The sequence below is a fragment of the Pseudonaja textilis genome, chromosome Z, assembly GCF_049901715.1.
Source record: "Pseudonaja textilis isolate UNSWEBS1 chromosome Z, rPseTex1.2, whole genome shotgun sequence".
Classification (NCBI taxonomy): Eukaryota; Metazoa; Chordata; class Lepidosauria; order Squamata; family Elapidae; genus Pseudonaja; species Pseudonaja textilis.
In genome coordinates, this window is record NC_142008.1 from 132,700,930 (window position 1) to 132,724,338 (window position 23,409).

The 23,409-nt window shown below is 44.5% G+C and overlaps 1 protein-coding gene across 7 annotated transcripts in view; it reads left to right on the forward strand.

Annotated features, from left to right (window-relative positions):
• TNNT1 (troponin T1, slow skeletal type) overlaps window positions 1-23,409 on the forward strand; it is a 47,698-nt gene that overhangs the window by 22,587 nt on the left and 1,702 nt on the right. For all 7 annotated transcript variants that reach the window (XM_087915233.1, XM_087915235.1, XM_087915236.1 and 4 more), the window contains 8 exons: window positions 1,526-1,547; window positions 2,079-2,139; window positions 2,740-2,856; window positions 10,479-10,556; window positions 11,839-11,952; window positions 17,279-17,388; window positions 18,022-18,112; window positions 23,015-23,055. In XM_087915233.1, coding sequence (XP_087771359.1) covers window positions 2,083-2,139; window positions 2,740-2,856; window positions 10,479-10,556; window positions 11,839-11,952; window positions 17,279-17,388; window positions 18,022-18,112; window positions 23,015-23,055 — 608 coding nt within the window. In that variant the 5' untranslated portion in view covers window positions 1,526-1,547; window positions 2,079-2,082. The remainder of the gene's footprint in view (window positions 1-1,525; window positions 1,548-2,078; window positions 2,140-2,739; window positions 2,857-10,478; window positions 10,557-11,838; window positions 11,953-17,278; window positions 17,389-18,021; window positions 18,113-23,014; window positions 23,056-23,409) is intronic.

Consider the following 23,409-nt stretch of genomic DNA (forward strand, 5'->3'; position numbering starts at 1 on the left):
CGGCTATGGGGAAGTTTGCAACAGTTGCATGAAAAATGGTCAAAAGTCACTTTTTTCAGTGCTGTTGTAACTTTCATGGTCACTAAACAAATGGTTGTAAGTCAAGAACTACCTATATTTCCTCCTCTCCACCCATCCACACTCCCCCCCCCCACAAAATGGGATTTGTGCAGATTTCTAAAAGAACAGGCCCGGCTGATATATTATATAAAGATATATCTTTGGGGCTCTGATGCTGTCTGTGTGCTATGTATGTCCTGGATACATGCATGTAGTGTGTAGCAATGTGTTCTCTCTGTGTATCTAAATATCTGAGAACACGCATACCCTCTCCCCTGTCTATAAGGGAAGCAACATATCGAAGCCCAAATGGTGGTAGTAGATATTTTCCAGTACCCTATAGACATGGCTGTGACCAAACCAACATCAGATCATGAAAACTGTATTTTGTTTGGTATCTATCGATCTTCATGGAGTAATTTCTGGGTTTTGGGTTTGATTTAGAGCTCATTTCTAGGATCAGTTTTCAAACCAGAGTTTTGAAATCATATTTTTGGAGCAGAGGAGGGAGCTATAGGCTTAGAGAGGCAATCTAGTGCGGGGTTGGTATCATACAGTGACAATGAAAGGTTGGCAAGATGTTCTGAAGGTTAAATAGCATTTTAAAGGACAGAACAATTCCACTTTAAGTAAGGAAACCTATACAGAAGGCCAATGATGATGGCAATTTTGGTCTTTCCAGTTGCTTCAAACTATACTTTCTAGCAACCCTCACCACTGTCCTGGCTTACCGTGGGTCTAGGACAACACGTTATGGCCAACTTGCCACTGGACAACTCTCTATGGCCGACTTGCTTCAGGACAACTCACAATGAAACAATTCAATGCTGTATTAATTGTTTCTTTCGGTTACTTTTATAATTGTTAGCCATGTTTTCGTCAAAACTATTGTAACTCTTGTATTTCTGGATTGACTTTCTTTATTTTATTATTATTGGCCATGGTTTTATTGACATTAAAATAACTTTTGTATTTGTTGAATTGTCCCATAGGAAGTTGGCCGTGGTAAGTTGGCTACAATGAATTGGTTTCAGTGAATTGGAGGTAGCAAATTGTCCCATTCTGGCTTATTGATGCTGTTGGAAATTGCAGTTCTGCAACAATTGAAAAATCAAAATATTGGGTGCCAGCAGATGATTTGAAGACTACCTTGTAACATCACCTATCTGGCCCAAGTATAAAACACATCTCAGCAGCCACCAGAACATCTCTCCAGTTCAGACCAATGTAGAACAGTCACTTTATCAAAATATAGATCTATCTAGTCTATTGTCAGGCACTTTTTATTCCTGTCCTAATTGGCCTCTTGTTATGAATGTGTAGAAATGTATGCCATCCCTTGTCAGGATTGTGCATAATTCAGTTTCCTTCAGTTTCCTGCATCACCTTTGACAAGTCTTTCGCTTCAAAGTTTTCTTCTTTCTCTGCCTCTAATAATCGTCTTTCTATCTTCTGTTTCTCACAGAAGAAGAACGTCCCAGACCAAGGTAAGAAAGGGAAAGAGTAACCAGTTATACCCCAGTAGAGTTGCAATAATTTTTATCAGTTCCTGTGTCTTTCTACAGTGAAATCCGATTTTTCCTCTATTTTATGCTATTTTATGATCAAAAGATGTGATGACAAGTAGTCCTTGACTCACAACCATTTGTAACAATGGTGATCACATGACTCCTTGACAGGTGCAATTGTATATAAGCCATATGCCAGGTACCAAGCCCCTGAATTTTGATCACACGACCATGGGGATAGTGCAATGGTCATAAGTGTGAAAAATGGTCATAAATTACTTTTTTTCTATGCTTCTGTAACTTCAGACGGTCACTAAACAAATGGTTGTAAGTTGAAGACTACCTGTAGTAAGCACTGTTTTATCCTTATAGAGTTTGTAAAACTTGCCCTTCAATAGAGAAAGAATTTATTTAAAGATTGTAGAGTTGGGAAAGGTGGGATTGGTACCCAAAAGTACACTTCAATTTAACGATATTCTTCTTTCTTGGTCTGTGTTCTCTCAAACAAAGGCCAATGGTTCCACAGTTAGCTCCTCCAAAAATCCCCGAGGGGGAGAGAGTGGATTTTGATGTGAGTATTTTCTTAATCATTCGTAACCTTTTTTACATGAGGGAGTGTGCCAATGGACATCTCCCAGTCCTTCATGGGCTGCTGGGGGTTCGCAGGAGTTCAGAAGAGCCTTTAGCTAAGATTCTGCACAGTTCACAGAATCCCCAAATCCCACTCCTGGCTGGTCCCGCCCACCCCCCGCTAGGATTCCCCATGCAGCCCATTTGGGCTGCAGGTCAGAGCAGGGTGTGTGCAGAGGCTCAGGGAGGGGATCAAGTTTGGGAAGGACTCTAGAGAGCGTCCGAAGCCCCATGGGGCAGTTTCACCTTCCTGGGAGACTTGAGGAAAGAGCCCAGGGAGGGCACCCCCCCGCCACTGTGGTGCAGGAGGCCAACTAGGCCACACACCCCATGGCCACGCCCAACCAGCAACCGGGCAGACAACTCTTTTCAAACAATTTTTGAAGCCCACCCCTGCCTACAGTTATTGCCAATGAATGTACTTCTTTCAGATGGAATAGTTTGGCAAGCACCAAAGGACAATAATGTTCTTCAGAGTTATTAGAAGGAAGCGTTTTTCATTATTTATATCTCTTTTTTCTTTTTTGATGATGACGAGCAGGACATCCATCGCAAACGGATGGAGAAGGATCTTCTGGAGCTGCAGACTCTCATTGACGTACACTTTGAGCAGAGGAAAAAAGAAGAGGAAGAACTTGTGGGTCTCATGACAAGGATTGTGAGTTCTCATTCTGTGTGTAACTTGAGGCTAACAGTGGCAGCCATGTTATCCTTTTACATATCTATTTGAATTAGTTCATTTTTCTGGGCTAAAATTTTGAATGGTTTCTTGGCAGTTGGCAAACATTTCAAGAAGTAAACAAAAGAAACCCAAAGGCCAGTCTTCCAGACTTTCCAGAGTATTGTCTAGGGACCATGGCTGGCTGGAGAATTCTGGGAGTTGAAGTCAACTTATCTTAAAGTTGCCAGTGTTGGGAAACACTGCCTTAAAACATGACAGACAGAACGACAGACAGAATAAGAGACAGAACAAACTGTATCAGTATTATATAAATTGTGAGAAGGTTTTACATAATACCATAACATTCTCTCTTTGCAGATCATCCCTCTTTCTACCATGACCTGTGTGACAGTTCATACATTGCTGTTTGCTCTTTAAATTCACCTGTATTGTTATAAATATGAGATCATCTTACCCAACCAGGACTTTCTCAGTCTTCCCATTTCTTTTGATCTATTTGCTGTTCTTTCATGTATTTGGTTTGCAATCTGAATCTCATTCGTTGCCTCTATATGACCAAACTACATCAGTACAGTTCTTTCATACTCCTTTTTTCTGTACTAATATGCATTGAATATTTTTCTGTCCAGTCCACATTAATTCATTACCTACTGATTCTTGGCTCTACTTCTTGTTCTTCTTCACATACTTCTTAAGCTTTTTTTTACTTCTCCTGATATACTCACTTTGCACTTCCATGACACATGGAGGAAGCACCTTATAATTGCTTAAGAAATATGCACAGCTCACACAAACCATATATCATCTATTTTTCTTTGACCAACATTTGTACATCTTTCAACTTCTCTACCCATAACCTTCTTCAATAAAGGCTCAACCCTATCTATTTGCTCCAGTTTTTCACCATTTATGTAAAACTTGAAGTTGTTTACTGTAATTTCCCTGTCAAACACAACTACTTTGCTCTTTCACACACAAATGTTCACATCTACACTCCTTTTTGCATTGCACCAAATCATTTGATCCCAGGCCATGTGTGTGAGGTGTGTGTGTGTATACAAATACATATGTATATACACACAATATATATATATATGCGCACACAAATATTATAATATATATACCATATTTTTCACGCTATGAGACACTACAGACTATAAGAAGCACATTAGCTTTAGAGGAAGAAAACAAGAAAAAAAAATCTGCCTCTGACTCCCAGAATCCATCAGTATTCGTTGGGCTACTGTCCTTGCAGCAAACAGCAAACAGCCTGGTCAGCTTCAGTACATTATCGCAGCCCCAGCACCTGGCTCTTCAGGGCTCTGCTCCATTGCGCCCACCATTGGTCAGTTGAGCTGAGCTGCTGCCGCCACTGGGGAATGCAGGAGCCTTCACTGCTGAGCAGCTGACTGGCAGTTGAATCGCCCCACCCCGGAACACCACCGATCAACTGTTCTAGGCGGTGGGAATCACCACCGCCACTACTGCCTATCTCTGCCCATTCACTGCTGCCCATTCATCACTGCCCATCGGCAGGGAATGAAGTGCAGCAATCAGGCGACAATGAACGGGTGGCAGCAAATAGGTGGCGATAGACGGCAGCAGTGGCAATCCCCGTCACCTAGAACAGCTGATCGGTGATATTCCGGGAGGCTGATCCAAACACCAATCAGCTTCTCAGTAGCGAAGTCTCCAGCATTCCCCAGCAATGGTGCCGCACCAATCCCCTTCCCCCACCGTAATATTCGCTCTATAAAACGCACAGACATTTCCACCCCTTTGGGGGGGGGATGTGTCTTACAGTGCAAAAAATAGTGTGTGTTTGTATGTATGTGTGTGTGTGTGTATATAATTCTGTAATGTATGTTTGTTTTGTATGTATGTATGTATGTATGTATGGTATTCACCTTTGTTCGGGTATTTTCCCACGTCATTATAATTGTGCTTTTAAAGTTGGAGCGATGTTTCAGCAGAATCTCATCCGCCATCATTAGGCTTGTGTATCGGGTTCATTGAACATTATATATATATGGATCTTTGTTATCGGGTTTTCTCGCTTAAGATTGGAAGTATCTGAGGCAGCATTTCGATGAAGTCTTATTCATCATCTTCAGGCTTGTGTCTTCGGCTCTGTGCTTCTCAGAGTGCTCTGTGCTTCACTCTGAGAAGCACAGAGCCAAAGACACAAGCCTGAAGATGATGAATGAGACTTCATCAAACGCTGCCTAGATACTTCCAATCTTATGCGTGAGAAAACCCGAATAACCAAAGATCCACGACTTAATACCCGCAAGAACCTCAGAATACACACACACACACACACACACACACACACACACACACATATACATACATACATACACCATCCTGGTCAAATGATTGTCCTGCCAATTTTGAAAACCTCCAGTGATGGAGCATTTACAACTCCAGGCTGCGAGGTATTTCATCGATTAATTGTTCTGTCAGAAAATTTATCCTCACTTCTAGGTTGGATCTCTCTTTAACAAGCTTCCACCCATTACTTCTTGTAATGGTGTAATGCTTAAGAGAAGTCAATCCCCTCTTCTCCGTGACTGGAGATCAGTCGCAGCAATCTTCCAAGTACTGGAAGACAATTGCGGTGTCCCCCCATCCTACTCTTTCCTAGGCTTAGCGCCAAGATAGAGGCCAGGGCATCTAGGGAGAATAGTCCTGGAGACTGTGATTCCAGAAGTGTTGGATCCAACGATTCTACTATGGTTGAAAGGGATCCAGAAATCCCACAAGGACTCTGTGTCTGGCCCACTGATAGCCCTTCAGGCCCTGAAATCTAACCCACCCAATTCCAAGTGGAGGTGGGCATTTAAGAATTTGCCTCTGTTCTGGCTGTATTTGTACATCAGGTGTTGAATTTACAGCAAAGAAACCAAATATTGATAGACAGGTTGAACCAAAACCATATTGACAAAGGCAAGGAAAAGCCAATCTTAAAAGCTAACAAAGCTACGGCTACATGAGTTACAAGCCTGATCCTTTTATTTACCCAACTATGCTACAGGATCTGCAAGGGTGAGGTCAGCTTTTTTGTTTTCTGTGTTTGAGTCAATTTTGAGATCCGGCATCCACGTGGACATGTCCACCTTTTTTGGCAAGATTTTCAGAAGAGGCTTGCTGTTGCCTTCTTCCTAGAGCTAATGGCTGGCCTACGATCACCCAGATGGCTTTATGCCTTCAGCTGGACATAGTCTCCCATTGATGTCCTTAACCACTACACCAAATTGGTTCTTTATACCTACAGGTAGTCCTTGACTTATGACAACACCGAAGAACAAAATTTTGTTTCTAAAGCAAAGCGATTTTGAAGTGAGTTATGCCTTTTTCCCCACAGTTGTTAAACAAATCTTTACAGTTGTTAAGTGAATCGTGCAGTTTCTGAAAAACTTCCAGTGATGAAGCCCCCACAACTCCTGAAGAAAGGCTGTTCCGCTGGTTGATTGTCCTCACTGTTAGGAAATTTCCCCTTCATTTCAGATTGCTTCTCTCCTTGATTGGTTCCCATTCATTGTTGCTTTTTCCTGCCTTCTGGTGCTTTGGAAAATAAGTTGACTCCCTCTGCTTTGTGGCGGCCCTTCAAGTACTAGACTACCGCTATCATATCTCCCCTAGTATTTCTTTTGTCTAGACTAGCCAAACCCAAATCCTGCAACCATTCTTCATATATATTTAGTCTCCAGGCCTTTAATCATCTTTGTTGCTCTTCTTTGGACTTTTTCCAAAGACTCAAATCTTTTTTCTATTGTGGTGACCAAAACTGGATGCAGTATTTCAGGTGTGATCTTACCAAGCCTTTATAAAGTGGTATTAAAACTTCACGTGATTTTGTGACCACCAGTTTCTCAGCTGGCTTCTTTACTTAAAGAAGAACTAGCACTTGGGGGTTATCCCACTCCTATTCTAATGTCTGTACTCTTATACCAAACGTCTCAATTACTGGCAAGCCCAGGAATCCATAAAGTCCAATTCCCAAGGGGCCCTGAAGTCAACCAGCCTGCATATCACGGAACTTGGTGCTTGTCATGTTTTTATGGGCCTCTCTGTCTCTCTGTGTCTGTCTCTCTCCCTCCCTCCCTCTCTCCCTCCTTCCCCCCCTCTCTCCCTCCCTCCCTCTCCCTCCCTCTCTCTCCCTCCCTCCCCCTCTCTCCCCCTCCCTCTCTCTCTCCCTCCCTCTGTCTCCCTCCTTCTCTCTCTCCCTCCTCCCTCTCTCTTTCTCCCTCCCTCTCTCTCTCCCTCCCTCTCTCTCTCTCCTCCTCTCTCTCTCTCCCTCTCTCTCTCTCTCTCTCCCCTCTCTCTCTCCCTCCCTCTCTCTCTCTCCCTCCCTCTCTCTCTCTCCCTCCCTCTCTCCCTCCTGGTGCCTTTGTTCTTTGAATACATTGCCAGAGGGAAGAAACCTTTCGATAGGTTCATAGCAGATGACCTTGTATTACTGTTCCTGGTTTTATCCCTGTGTTTTTGGAGGGAGGGTCGAGGCGATTGTGCGGTTTGGGAAAGTTATTTTTGTTTTTGTCTATGGAGATTCTCAGTCATCCAGGTCATGGTTGTTCCAAAGCTGCTTTTTCAAGAGGCAACCGGACCTTCTTTGTTTTTCCTTTCGCTTCTCATCCAAGGTGAGCTCAGAGCTGAAGAAGTTTCTTGGATGAGAAGTGAAATGTCTTCAAAGAAAAAACAGAAAGTCCAGTTGCCTCTTGAAAAAAGCACCTTTGCTTTTCCTTCGCTCTTTGGGATTATTTTTGTTTTCATTTTCGTGAAACCTTTTAAAGAACATATTTATGTTTATTGGTGCCCTCAAAGCAGCGTTGACTATTCCATTGCCTAGACCAGTCCTTGCAGTTTTCTTGGCATCGTTTTTTTCAGAAGTGATTGGCCTCCTTTCTACTGCGGAGAGAGAATGACTTGACCAAGGCCACGCAGATGACTTTGTGTTTAAGGCAGGATTGGAACTCCTGGTTTCTAGCCTGGCAGCTTCCCCTGGGCACCGAGTGACTCATCCTTTACTGTTTGGCCTCCCTGTATTTTCCTCCCTTGATTGTCTGTTTGTATAGAGGTAGTCAGTGGTGGGATTCAGCCGGTTCACACCGCTTTGGGAGAATCGGTTGTTAACTTTCTGAGCAGTTTGGTGAACTGGTTGTTGGAATAAATTATTAGGGCAGAGCATCAGTTGTTAAACTGTTTGAATCCCACCACTGGAGGTAGTCCTTCACTTATGACCACAATTGAGCCCAAATGTTCTGTTCTTAAGTGAAACATTTGTTAAGCGTGTTTTAAGTGGAGTTGATAGGTTAGTATCCCAGTTGTTAAACGAATCTGCCATTGACTTTCGTACCCAGAAGTTTGCCAAAGATGATCACATGACTCCAGGACAGTACGACGGTCACAAATATGAACCAGCTGCCAAGCACCTGAATTTTGATCACATGACCATGGGGATGCTGCAGAGGTTGCAATTGTGAAAAATGGTCATAAGTCACATTTTCCAATGCCGTTATAATTTTGAACTGTCACTAAATGAACTGTTGTAAGTCAAAGACTACTTGTATTAACTGATATATTTTCTACTTTGCTTTCTTCTATTATAACTACTAAAATAAGTAGAACTGTATTTGCAATTTCTTTCCCAAAGGCAAATGCGTGTTCATTCATAGCATTCAATCTAAAACTGAAATTGCTGTCTGATGGAACAAAACGTTGCTCTTTGCTGCCACCTGGTGGCTGGTTAGGCACCATGATGCAAGTTAAATCCAAAATGTGAGATACAGGTGGTCCTCAACTTACAATCACAATTGGGACCAGAATTTCTGTTGCTAAGTAAGTTGGTTGTTAAGTGAGTCATGACTGATTTTACAACCTGTTTTTGCCATCATTGCTAAGCAAATTCCTGCAGTAGTTAAGTGAATTGCTTGATCATTAGGTGGATCTGGCTTCCCCTGTTGATTTCACCTGTGAAAAGCCAGCTGGGAAGGTCTCAAATGGCAATCACATGAACCCCAAAAGCTGCACCTGCCATAAATGCATGCTGGTTGCAGAGGTGGGATTCCAATTTTTTTGGTACCGGTTCTGTGCGCGTGGCTTGGTGAGCATGGCAGGGGAAGGATACTGTAAAATCTCTAGTCAGAGGTGGTATTTGCTGGTTCTACTCAAAATTTCTGCTACCAGTTCTCCAGAACTGGTCAGAACCTGCTGAATACTATCTCTAGCTGGTTGGCAAGCACCCAAATTTCAATCACATGACCGTGAGGATATTGCATTGGTCATAAGTTTGAGGATAGGTTAGAAGTCACTTTTTCCAGTGCTGTTGTATCTGCAAGCAGTTGGTAGATGAATGGATGTAAACTGAGGACTATCTATAATTGCATTCCCAGATAATTGTAATTAAGTGTGATCATTCCTAAAATTATGGGGTGAGCAAAGCCTGTATTTATCTGGAAAGAATAGAATAGGAATAGGAATAGAAATAGAATAGGAATAGAATAGAATAGAATAGAATAAAATAGAATAGAATAGAATAGAATAGAAATAAAACAAAATAGAATAGAACAGGAATAGAATAGAAAGTATCTGAATAGAATAGGAATAGAATAGAAATAGAATAGAATAGGAATAGGAAAAGGAAAAGGAATAGGAAAGGAATAGGAAAGGAATAGAATAGAATAGAATAGGAATAGAATAGAAATAGAATAGAATAAAATAGGAATAGAATAGGAATAGGAATAGAATAGGAATAGAATAGAACAGAACTTTTAAATGTATACTAAGTAGCATACATTAAAATGAAACTTTGTTGCATTTAGCTCACAAAAGATAACCATTATGCATATATCCATATACCACTTTACATTTCTCAGAAAGAGATCTCTGAAAACCAAAAACATACGTCCAGTGGCATGTTATGAAAAGAGTGAGAGAAGAAGTTGTTCTTTGGTGCTGAAAGACATAGTTGTGAGAAATTCTCAAATACAGGTGGTGATTGCTTAATGACCAGCTGTTTAGCAACCATTTGAACAGATTCCCTAAAAGTTATTTATGACCTGGTTTCAGAGTTCTGATGGCTGCACACTCCCACGTGGTCACATGACCCCATTTTGACCACTTGACCACTGACTCACCTTTATGGCCAGTTGCAGTATTCTGTGAATACACAACCATGATTTATGAGAGTTTTTTGCCACTTTCTGGCCTCTTCGGCCAGCTTCCGGCAAAAAACACTCATAGAAATACATTGATTCACTTAACAGCCATGGCACCTGTTTAACAACCACAACATTTACTTAAGGAACCCAACATTCAGTTAACGATCATGGCAAAAAAACTTATAACATTTTCAATCATATAGGTCCCTTGACTTATGACCTATAATGACAGAAATCCCAGGATCCTTTATGTCTTAAGTTGAGGGCCGCCTGTACATAGGATGCTTTCATGTGCCAATAGAGTTCCACAATTTTTTGCAAAGAAGGATATGGGGAGTAAGTACATCATCTTGTCCTTGGATGAAATGAGCTTTGATGAAATCACCTTGTTGAATGCCGCAAAGAGTCCAAGTCATCATTTGTGTCCTTTGACAGGAACAACGCAGGGCTGAGCGTGCCGAGCAACAGCGAGTCCGCACTGAGAAAGAACGGGAACGACAGGCCAAGCTTGCCGTGAGTATCATAATTTTCTAGGATGGAACAGGAAAGAGTGTAAACTGATGATGATACACTGATGACATCACCTAGTTGGGTAGTGAGATGTCTGCAAACAAACAACCGAGCTCAGAGGACACCAGGAACTCCACAGTGTAAAGCCTTTGAAAGCTTAGCATAGGTATTAAGGTCTAAATTTATTTAATTTAGGTTCTTTTATTTTCAGTTTTCTTCCAAATCAACTAGATATATATTTGGTGTTCAATAGGTGAGAAACTGCAATTTGACACTGAATCACATGAGAAGTCAACATTGTGATATAACTCAAGTCCAGAAATAGCCAGGAAGGTTTTTTATTGGAATCCTTGTGCTAAAACAAGGAATTAACACGTTAAATTGATTTTTAAATTGATTTTTAGTAGTTACTTTAAAATTTTTGAAAGATTGTCTTCTGAGTTTGAATTGCCTTCAATACGTGATTGACAAGGTAATGCAAACATATTAACTAAACAATATGGCCCAGATGCTTAGCAAATTTGGAGGTATCTGTAATTTTAAGTTCTTTAGGAAAGCGGGCCCCAAACTTTATGACGTGGTAGCCCAGCAGGGGGAGGGGAGGAGGAACCGGCCCATGCAAGTCAAGCTGTGCATTTGCACCACTCACACAAGTCGAGCTATGTGGGTGTGTGCAGGCCTGCTGCTCGTGCAAATCAAACTTGCCATGTGCATGCATGTGCCAGCCCTCTGCTTGTGCGGCCTAGTTTCAAATGGTAGTGGGCTGTGGCCAGTAGTGGGCTGTGGCCCAGGGGTTGGGGACCCCTAATTTAGAAGATGGTGCAGTAGAATGGAGCCGAGAGTTCAATTTTATAAATATGAAAACATAAAATGAAAGTATTATCTTGGTTTCGTTTCCAATCTATGGAATAAAGTATCAGAATATCCAATTTTGGAAAAATCAACCAGTCTAGTGTTTAAAAAGGTGAAATATATTTATGATTTAAAAAATGAAATTAATTCATAAGAAAATATTGGTCTATAGGAGCCTGGAAAAAAGAAATGATCAGCAGAAAGAAAGGAATGATCAGCAGACTTCTTATATTGGCGGGTTAAGGCTGATCCATTTGCTGACAATTTGTGGAAAGTCTTGGAAGGATACGCTAAAGATTTTTGGAGATCCTTGCACAGCCTGGAGTCTCCATAGTTTTCCATCTGATAAAGAAAGCCACGTTGATGGTTCTTCCCAAGTGGGAGCAGGGAAAGCACCTTTAAATAATCTTCTCCATGGTGTCCTCCTTTTCAGGAAGAAAAGATGAGGAAAGAAGAAGAAGAGGCCAAGAAAAGAGCTGAAGATGATGCTAAGAAGAAGAAAGTGCTGTCCAATATGGGAGCTCACTTTGGTGGATACCTGATCAAGGTAAGTTGGCTTCACTTGGGGTGGGGGGAAACCACAATTTCATTTTATTCTTTCAGGCAGAGACATTAAGATGAAGCTGCACATGAATCTAGTATTGCAAAATAGAATCCCATAAGAAATGTTCTGTTTGTAGGTTTTTTGTTTTGGGGAACAGAATCTCGAGTTTTAGGTCTTACTACGTCACTTTTTGGACTGTCATCTAGAGCCTGTAGTTGAGATTCTCCCCTTCGATCCCCTGGTTTTTGGAGACTGCTAACTAACAGTGCCGGTTTTGCCTGCTCGTGTTGTAGCAGTTGCTACTCATCCATGTAGGCCTTGACACGTTTATCTCGGCTCTCTCTTTCCAACTCTCCATGGTGGAAGTTGAGGGAGGTGGCATTGGCCATCTTCTTTAATGCTGCAGCCTGTGCTGTTTTTGTTGCCATCTTTCTTTGTTGTTCGAGCAATTCCAATTGGGCCTGAGTTTTGGCCATTTCTTCTTGTTTGCTGGCCATTTCTGCTTGTTGAGCTGCTACTGCCTCCTTCTGCCAGGTCATCTCTGTCGTTACATGTAAATCTGCCTCTGCTACTGCAGCTTCGATTTGAGCTTCTACATCTCGTTCAGCATAACTTGCTGCCTTTGAGGCCTTAGGTGCATTGCTGCAACAGGAGGATGCTCTGGAAGGATGGGAAGAGCCAGCTGCAGAGAATTGCCATGAGATGTTGGAACCTGCTTGAGATCTAGCTGGCTTGGGATGGAGGGATGAGGCTTTCTTAGAATAGTGGGAGGAAGCACATGATCAAGGGGCTATGTCGGATGTGGCCCTCTCCCCAATGTGTCATGGAGTGCTGCTTGGAGAGAGTCTTGCCTCTATGAACGAAGTCCTCATGTTCCCTGTTCATCTCCTTGAAGCATCAAATATGTTCTTGGAACTTTGGGTCACCCAGCTTCGACTGGATGGACTTGAGTTTACTTTCACTGTCTCTACACTGTGCAAGAAAGTCACCTAGGTCTTTCTGCAATGTGCGGATTCTCTCCAGGGACAGCTCGCATTTGGGGGTATCGCAGATCTCCAGCAGCTGCAACCATGAGTTTGTATGGTGTCGATACTGCCAGTCCCAATCCTCCCTCAGGTATGACTCCATGGTCTCAGTAAGCTTCCTATGCTGTCTGAGGTCATAGGCTTTCAGAGATCCCTCTGTCTCTTCAGAATTGTGGATATCTGATTCTGGGTTTTGGGAGCCAAGCTCTACGTTTACATCAAAGGTGGGTGGAGGGTTCGAGTCCTCTGGTATGTCAGAGACATCTGTCATGGCTAAAGACGCTGCCATGCTTTAAATTGGCAAACAGTGAATCTTGGGAAAATTCAGCAGTTTCCCATGCAATTCCCCTTTTTCTACTAGGGTGCGCTTCAAGTGGGTTGCTGAAGTTCACTGGTTGGCCACTAGAGGGTGCATTGCAAGGTCTAGAAGATGCTGGTGCAATAATAGGTTGGCGGCTTGGATGCGTTGCAATTCAGTACTTGACCCTTATGCTGCGTTGCAAGGGCTGCTGAATTTAGGAAACTCCTTTAAAATTCACTACTTGACCAGAAGGGGCTGCTGCGAGCTGGTAGGTGAATTTAGAAAATTCCTATAAAATTCATTACTTGACCACAAAGGGTTGCTGCAAGCTAGTGAATGAATTTAGAAAACTTCTGTGAAATTCAGTACTTGACCATGTAGATGGCGCTGCAGGCTGGTAGCTGAATTTAGAAGACTTCTATGCAATTCACTAGTTGACCACTAGAGGTGTGAGTTGCAAGGTCTGGACGATGCTAGTGCACTACACAGGTTGGCCTCTTAGTGGTGCATAACCCTTGGGGTTATGTTGCAAGAGGTTGCTGAATTTAGGAAACTTCCTGTAAAATTCAGTACTTGGCCATGAGTGGAGCTAGACCCTTGGGCTGTGTTGAAAGGGGTAGCTGAATTGCATGCATTTATGATGGATAGTCATCAAAGGATGTTTTGCTTTTAACTATTACTTGGGCAAACTATGATTAGGCGATCTCCTTTTGTTAAGCAGTATAGGTTGGTGTCGTTGATTAGGGATTGCCTTTAATTCCAGTAAAAAAGGAAAACCCTTTCACTTTGCCAACAAAGAAAGATGGCAGGCTGTATTCCTTTCTTTAAATTGGTGGCTGGATTTGGTTTCCCTCTTTGGGGGGCGTATATGGCCCGTTTCTATGGAGATGGCTCCGCACTAAAGAACTTACAACCCTGTTGCTTGGAGACCCTGTCATAAACTGTCTAGAGGGGCCTCTTTATGCTTTGCCTCCCCTCCAGATGATCAAAGGAAATCAACAATTGTCTCTTTCTGACTGAAGACTTAGGAATTAACACAGTTTCTTATTTAAATCCTGTCTCTTTGCAAAAAACAGTCCTAGAGTTTGCAGGGAGAGACAGGGACGATATAGCTTGTTTTGTCTCTAGCAAGTGCGGGGATTTCCGGCCCCTGCCAATAATTCAAACAGGCTATATAACTTCAGTTGCTCAGAGGGTGAGGAAGAGAGAATCGGAGTTTAAATCCTCCTTTGGGAGTTCCAATTTCAATATACCTTTACTTTGGTGCGCAGATTAGCACTGTAATTTTACTGTGGGAGTTGACTCTTCATAAGTATTCAGATAGCAGTATAATTTTACTTTGCAAATTCAGAGTAGTCCATATTTTCACTTTGGGAGTCCAAATTAACTGTCTTTTTACTGTTCTGTCCTTTTATAATTACTGGCTGAATGTATAAAGACAGACAGGCAAACTCTACAAAGTCTTCCATACAAAGTTTCTTTATTGGTGACAAGGCATTCTCAAGCTGTAACTCACGGTTATGTCGAGATTCATCTAATGTCCAACTCTTTGCACAGGTGACTTCATAGTGTAAAAAGACAGCTCTCTTCATCCCATAACGATGGAGCAGAGAGATCCAGAATGCTGCTGGATCCAGGCAAGGAAAGGGAACAAAGGGCTTCCCCCAACCCAACCAAGGGTCAATTCAGTAACCAATCAGGATTACAGATGTGACTACATGACATGGACTACATTTCCCATGATGCCTTAGCTACATTTACCATGATGCATTCCCTTAAGGGGACAGCTCCTAATACCTAACTAACTATCCCACTTGCCAATTAACTGTATACTGTTCGGACAGCACAGCACATATGTTCCTTTTGGCTTCTAGGTGCTCACTAAGAAAGGATTTTTTTGAAATAACCATCAAAGCATTAGTATTTCATATATTATTATTAACACGCTCTGATGCTAAAGAGTTCTACTCCCGCTCCCCACCTGAAAAGAACTTTGTTCCAAATGTAAAACACAAGCATAGAGGAGTTTCAGTTTCAGTTTTAGTTTCACAGCAGCAAGCAGCTTTAGTACGGAACAGTTGAGCTAAGCCACACCCAGGCTCCTTGCTGTTTCCTTCTTGTTCACACAACAAATACTGTTTCAGTTTCCAAACAGCCCTCAATCAATGGATGCTGGTAAGCCGAGGCAGAATTTTTTCTCCCTCATTTTCCTCCCCCAAAACTAAGCCCAACCACATAGTTTCATAGCAAAGCACGGGTATCGAGCTAGTATAATAGTATCTAAGGAGTAAACTACAATTTTGAGAAATGGGCACCACTGTATGACTTTGGGCAAAGGTATCCCTGAGATCTTATCTAGTAAGGCTACTCTGGCATGAGCTTATAAGTGAATGTCAACATCTCATGAGATTTAATAATCTTTTTTTTTTTTTTAAAGCAAGCAGCTGCATCTCGGAGAAAGTTCTATATACGCGATTACACATTTCTAGAAAAACAACTGTCCCTGATTCCAGGCTCGGTCTCTTCTCAACAGTGGTGCTGCGATTTTGGAGTCCCATTTTTTTTTTTTTTTGATGTTTCAGTTCACTGGGGCCCCAACCAGCATCTTTAACAGAAGATTAGCAATCTTGGGCAGGCACTGGTAACAAGTAGAAGGAGAAAGAGGAAATGCATGCTCTAGATATGGTTTGCTCTCATCCCAAGAGGTTGGTAGCAGAGCAAGAAAAGGAGAGGAGAGGAGTTAGCCAAGGCATGGAGCTCGCTCACCTAGAAGGCAGCCTGTCCAACATTCCACCCAACTGGACTTTAACCTAGGCTGTTCCAGTTTGTTTCTTTTTTGTTCTGTAGAAGGAAGTGTTAATACCACTTTATTATGTCTTGGTAAGATTGTTGTGGCCCGCCTGCGGCTGACAGAGCTGGCAGCAGAATTGCACAGTGAGGAGGTTGGGGAGGAACCTGAGCCATTCCTGGAGGCTGAGGAAGGCTCGGACAAGGGCTCTGTGTCAGAAGCAGAAATGGAGCCAGGGCAGACTGGCAGTCATCAGCTGCCTTTGGGCTCAGACAGCAGTGAGGCCGGGGAGCTTCTGGAACTAGTTCCCAGCCTGCACATGCGCAGAGCTGCCAAAAGAAAGAAAGAATTAAGAACTCAGGGTCGACGTGGGAGTAAGGCCACAGGTGGACAATGAATGGCCCCTCCAATCAGGATTAACAGAGGAGCAAAAAGAGGAGGGGGCTTTTGCAGGAAACAACTCGCTCATTCATTCATTCGTTCGTTCAAGCCTTGTCTGTGTAACCCAGCCCTTCCCTGTCAGCACTGCGTGTGGAAATATTTACCGGGCAGCTTTCCATGATAGAGAAGGTCTGAGCTAATTAGTATACCTTCGCAAGACTGTTTGCCAAGCTGTTGGCTGAATGTGAATGCACTAAATTCACATTAATTTAATAAAAGATGTTTTGACGGGACTCAGAGTCGGCTTAGTGCTTTTTTGGGGAAGCCTAGGACAAAACAAGACTATAGTTGGAATATTGCATCCAGTTTTGATTGCCACGATATAAAAAAAGATGTTGAGGCTTTAGAAAGAGTGTAGAAAAGAAGCTAAACATATGAAGAATGGTTGCAGGAATTGAGTAGGTCTAGTTTAATGAAAAGAAGGACTAGGGGTGACAGGATAGCAGTGTTTCCAATATCTCAGGGGTTGCCACAAAGAAGAGGGAGTCAAGCTATTCTCCTGATCATCTGAGGGCAGGACAAGAAACCAGGGATGGAAACTAATCAAGGAGAGAAGCAACTTAGAACTAAGAAGAATTTTCCTGACCGTTATAACAATTAATCAGTAGAACAGCTTGCCTTTAGAAGTTGTGGATACTCTAACACTGGAAGTTTTAAAGAAGAGATTGGACAACCATTTATCTGAAATGGTGTAGGTTTTCCTGATTGAGCAGAGGGTTCGACTAGAAGACCTCCAAGGTCCCTTCCAACTCTGTTATCCTGTTATTTTTGCAGGCAGAGCAAAAACGTGGAAAGCGGCAGACTGGCCGAGAAATGAAGATCCGGATCTTAACAGAGCGACGAAAACCTTTGAACATAGAGAACTTAAGCGAGCAACAGTTGAGGTGGGACCCAGAGGAGAACTCTGTGTGGTTGCATTCCTGGAGGGAGGGTCGTATAGGACAGGGGTCGCCAACTTTTTGGACTTCAGGGACCACCAAACTCATAATTTTAAATCCCGCGGACCACTGATATGAATTTTGATTGACGGTGGCTTGCTGACATTGGTGGGAAAGTCAGTCCCATATTTCAGAGTTGCAGTAGTCACAAGACTGGCCCTTTGGTCATCCGGAGCTACTCGGGATGACCAAAGGCCAGTCCTGTGACTGCTGCAACTCTGGAATATGGGACCGACTCCCACCAGCGTCAACAAGCCACCCTAAGCAGATTTTCCTCCCCGCTGTTGGTCTTACCTTCCAGTTCCAGCCCGCATGGCTCAACTCAAGGTAAGGTTTGCATTCGGCTGAAGGGTGGGGAGCCAGCAGGTGGGGAGACTATGTGGGCGGCGCAGCCTTGTGTTCCCATGCAGCCTGGATTAATTGCTTTGGGGGGAGGGAATTTCTCTGCAGAACACCGAAACTTTCTCATGAACCACCAGTGGTCCCCAGCTCACTGGTTGGTGACCACTGGTATAGAGACCTAGGCTGAAGGTTGGTGTGGCATTACTAGAGGATCATCGTATTTTCCTGTGTCTCCAGGGAAAAAGCCAAGGAGCTCCATGACTGGATCCATCATCTAGAATCAGAGAAGTTTGATCTGATGGAGAAACTCAGACGTCAAAAATACGAGGTGAGAAGACAAAGGGTTGGGGAGGAAAAGGATAAAAGCAAGGTTTGTCTTTTGGGAGAAGCTGTCAAAGCTGAAACAACATGTTCAGAGGAGCATCCTGAAATGCCACAAAGCTATAATTTTCTCCCAAGTTAATAAAATGCATTGGTGGAGAAACGGAAATGTTCCCCAACTTGTAATGTCTGCCTTTCTCCAATGCTGCATCTTCTACATTCTGTGTTTTGTGCCTCTTAATCCTAATGTTAAATTCCATTCATCAGTCTTAGAGTGTTTAATCACACCCTTCTGGTATCCTGATCAAACATTTCAGTGGTTTTGTTGCTTTTAAAATTCTTCCTTTTTTGGTGTTGGTCTATGTATGCAATGAAATTTTCAAATGGTAAAAAGTTTCAGAAGCGTCATTTCTTTCCCTGTAATCTCTTTCCATGGAATAAAGTAACTGGAGTCTTATTTTTTAAAGATAAAGGGTTTACAAGTTGTCCTTGACTTACAACCGCAATTGAGCCCAAAATTTCTATTGCTAAACAAGACGGTTGTTAAGTGAGTTTTGCCCCGTTTCAGTCCTTTCTTGCCATTGGTAACAAGCAGGGGTGGGATTCAAAAATCCCAGCAACTGGTTCGCTGCCCGGTTGCTGGGTAGGAGTGGCCCTGGTGGGTGGGGCCTACCAGAACTTCCTGTTTCCAGCTTCCAGTGGGCCTCCAGAGCCCGTGGGAGGCTGTTTTCACCCCCCAAAAAGTCCAGAGTAGTGGTGGTATTCGACCGATTCCGTCTGGTTCTGGTGAGCCGGTAGGAGCGATGAGCAGCAGAGATCAAACCGGTTCTCTCCACCGCTCTGCTGTTGCGCCCATCCACCCGCCCAAGCTCACATATTCACTTTTTTCAACTAAATTTGAAGCGCAGCTGCTTAGCGTGGCATAGAAGAGTACCGTGCGGCAGTTGCTGAAGTGACCGGGATCGTGCAGGCTTGCAGGAGGAGAGTTAGAACGCCTCTGCACCTGCGCAAACGCCTCTGCGCCCACGCAAAGTATGCATTTGGCGCAAATCAGTGGCAGCAATATTTGAATCCCACCACTGGTCCAGAGGCAGGGGGGGATTCTACCATGTTTCTCACAAAATAAGGCCAGGCCTTATTTTTTTTGATTCCCCAAAAAACGGCTAGGCCGTCTTTTCGGGGGTGGCTTAATTCCCCCCCCCCACTTGCATCTTTGGGTGGGCGGGCAGCGACGGCTTGGATGTTGACTTTGGCGTTAGTGGGGCACTTTGTATCGGGAGACCTTCCGCCACTGTTGCTTTCCCTTCTCCCTGTACTGCCACGGCGTTTAGAGCAATGCCGTGGCGTTTGGCGCAGCCACACACGGCCAGCCAGGGCTCCTTCCTGCAACCGGAGCCTGGCGGAGACACTCGGCTTCAGGCGCTCCTGTCGCCGCCTTCCCTTCGCCTTCGAAGGCAAAGCCAATTCTTTTAAAAACGATGCCCTACTACCGGTACGACAAAGCCTCCCCTGCCTGAGAGATGCAGCCCAACCCCACATGGGGAGGCGAATCTCCCAGGGCCACAGTGCAGGATTGGCCCACTCCGGGAGACGCACCCAGCTGCCATCCCTGCCTGGTGCTGGGCAGAGCACAAAGAGCTTTGCCTGGGGCGCCCAGTGCAACTGACAGGCGGTCCCTCCTGCCCAGCGGTGCTCTCGCCAAGGCAGCAAGCGCCTCACCACTGGGCCCTCCACTCATCCCTCCAGGGCCATGCCAGAACCGTGCCAGAGCCGTGTGGGCTGGGCAGAGCCGGGAAAGCGAGCCATGGGTGCGCGCCCACCTGCCAAGCGAAAGAGCCGGGCCGTCCCGAGCTTGGCTTCCTTCCCAAGTCCCTCCAGCCCAAACCCAAAGGGGCCACCGGGAGAGGCTGCCTGAAGCAGTGATAGCACCCATCCATCCGTGGACAGGGAGGCAAGGCAATGGCCTGCGCTGCGTCCTCCTCCAAGCTGAGCCCCACTGAATGAGTGCCTCTGCCTGATGCCCATGCCACTGTAGCATTTAGAGCTGCTGGTGCATTTGGAGATGCATGGGGATGGGGACGGGCTGGGTGAGAGGTGGAAAGGACGGGTGGCTTTGGGCTCTCTCTGCCAGACCCATCGGCCAGGGAAGCAGTGCTGCCGTTGCCTCACCTCCCTGTCCGCCGATGGGTGGGTGCTATCACTGCCTCAGGCAGCCTCTCCCAGTGGCCCCTTCGGGTTCGAGCTGGAGGGACTTGGGAATGAAGCCAAGCTCGGGTTGGCCCGGCTCTTTCACTTGGCAGGCGGGCGCGCACCCACAGCTTGCTTTTCTGGCTCTGCCCAGCCTGCCCGGCTCTGGCGAAGCCCTGGCAGGATGAGCGCAGGGCCCCATGGGGAGGCGCTCGCTGCCTTGGTGAGAGCTCCTCTGCCGGGCAGGAGGGCCCGCCTGTCAGCTACTCTGGGCTCCCCAGGCGAAGCTCTTCGTGCTCTGCCTGGCGCCAGGCAGGGATGGCAGCTGGGCGCTTCTCCTGGGGTGGGCCGATCCTGTGCTGTGGCCCCGGGAGATTGGCCTCCCGACGTGGGGTTGGGCTGCTCTCTTGGGAAGGGGAGGCTTTGTCATACCAGTAGTAGGGCGTCATTTTTAAAAGAATTGGCTTTGCCTTCGAAGGCGAAGGGAAGGTTGTGACAGGAGCGCCTGAAGCCCAGTGTCTCCGCCGGGCTCCAGTTGCAGGGAGGAGCCCTGCTTGACCGTGCGTGGCTATGCCAAACGCCGCGGCATTGCTCTAAATGCCATGGCAGCACGGGGAGAAGGGAAAGCAACAGTGGAGCAAGGTCTCCCAATACCAAGTGCCCCACCAACGCCGAAGTCCATACAGGCAGCACCATATCCGGGTATGCAACAAAAGTACTTCCTAACAGCAAGTCCCCCCACCATTTCCCCCCATTTCGCATGTTTAATATAGGCTTTAATTTGGGGGGAGGGGCTAATTTGATTTTATGCCTATAAAACATGCTGGGACTTCCTATTGGGGGAGGCCTTGTTGCTGGAGAAACACAGGACCAGTTTGCACCCATTCGCTAGAACTGGTTGTCAACATTCTAAGCAGTTCGGAGAACCGGTTGTTAGAAGAAATTACTGGCCTAATCCTGTAAGGAAGGCAGGAAGGAAACATTCTGGTGTTGCATACAGAAACTGCCTCTCAGTTAACCCTTATTACATTCTTGGCAGGACTAGACTTCCTGTCTCTGGAGCTTCTCTGGAGTTTTTTTCCGCTCTTTTGCTGGAACTTTGCTTGTGTGGAGTAGCCATTCAAAGTTACAATGGCATTGAAAAAGTGACTTATGACCATTTTTCATACTTACGACTGTTGCAGCATCCCCATAGTCATGAGAGGCCAGGCGAGGAGATGCGTGCCTCGATGTGAGTGATGTAGAGTTGGCCACTGCCAGCCAGTCACATGATCAACAAGCCACACCCACAGGACCGGTTGTTAAAAATTTGAATCCCATCCCTGTCCAGAGGCCTCCCCTGGGTCTCTGGAAGAGCAAAAACAGCCTCCCCCAGCCTCTGGAGGCCCACTGGAAGCCAGAAACAGGCCTGTTTCCGGACTTACAGAAGGCCCCTCCCAAAGCCTCTGCACGGACCCTGCACTTACCTCCATCAAAAATAGGCCGCGTGGAGACTCCTGGGAGAGGAGGGGCGGGGAGGAGCCAGCCAGTTGGTTGAAATACCAATTCAGTGAACAGGCTGTAACTTTAACATCCGAACCGTAGGATCCTACCCGTGGGATCAAGTGAATCAGTGCAGTTGTTAAATAAGATTTGTTAAGTGAATCAGGCTTCCCCATTGACTTTGCTTGTCACAAGGTCGCAAAAGGTGATCACACATGAACCTGGGAATATGGCAACTGTCACAAATATGAATCAATTGCCAAGTGTCCGAATTTTGATCATGTGACCAGGTGATGTTGCAATGGTCGTAGGTAGGAGAAAGGTCATAAGTCTCATTTTTTATGCTGCTGTAACTTAGAATGGTCACTAAAAGAATGGTTGTAAGTTGAGGATACCTGTATACAGAAAGGCCTGTTGGAGAACAGAGCATGTGGAATAAGAAACTGTTTTAGAAAGTCCAAAGAGTCTAAACAGAGGTATCCTCGAGTTACAACAGTTCATTTAATGACCATTCAAAGTTACAACGGCCCTGAAAAAAGTGACTTGTGACCGTGTTTTTCACACTTATGAGCATTGCAGAATCCCCATGGTCACATGATCAAAATTCAGGCACTTGGCAAATGACTCATATTTATGACGGCTACAATAATGTGATTCCCCTTTTGTAAACTTCTGGCAAGCAAAATCAATGGGGGGAGCCAGATTCATTTAACAACCATGTTACTAACTTAATGACTGCAGTGATTCACTTAATAACTGCGGCAAGAAAGGTTGTAAAATGGGTAAAACTCAACAAATGTTTCCCTTAGCAACAGAAATGTTTCACTTAGCAACAGCAATTGTGGTAGGTCAAGGGCTACCTACTCTCTATTCTCTCAAGTACTTCAAGGCCACAATTAACTCCACCATCGTCCATCGGCCAGAACGACCAAAGAATCCGATATATAAATAATGGGCCAGCCCACTATAATACCAGCCATCTTTCAGATATCTGCGTGTGTATTAGAATCTACCCGGCTTCTGTTCTTACTGCCAGTCTTAGCTAAATTTATCATAAGTTCTGTCCAAAAAAATGAATTACTTGGATACATTACTGAGTAAGCCTGGTGAACTATTTATAGTTGCTTATATAAAAAGGAAACTTTAAAAGCCAGTTATTTTTAAAAATGGAGCCTTCTATGATGCTGAAATCATATTAAACATCACTTCCATTCTGTTTTTGTTAATCTTCCCCCTCCAGATCAACGTTCTGTATAATCGCATCAGCCACGCCCAGAAGTTGTGAGTAACCTGTGTGTGAATGGGAACGACATAAATCCAACAACTTTTCAAACTCAAATTCCCCTTCCCCTTATTTTCATACCCACAACCATGTGCATTTTTACCAGTGGAACAGATATTCCTAATGTAGGATTAGATGAGCCAAACTAGATACTGTCTTTAATTCAAGTCCCGAGACAAACCAACATCTTTGTTCAATTACAGAATTTCTGACTACCAGGAGCTTTGGTTGCTATGCTTTCTTTTTTTCTTTTTCTTTTTTTACTTCGCATGTTTCTTACAGACTAATCAATGGCACTTTTCCCAAAGCCACAGAAAGGTATAACAGAGCCTATAGCGCTAAGACTTGCGGGA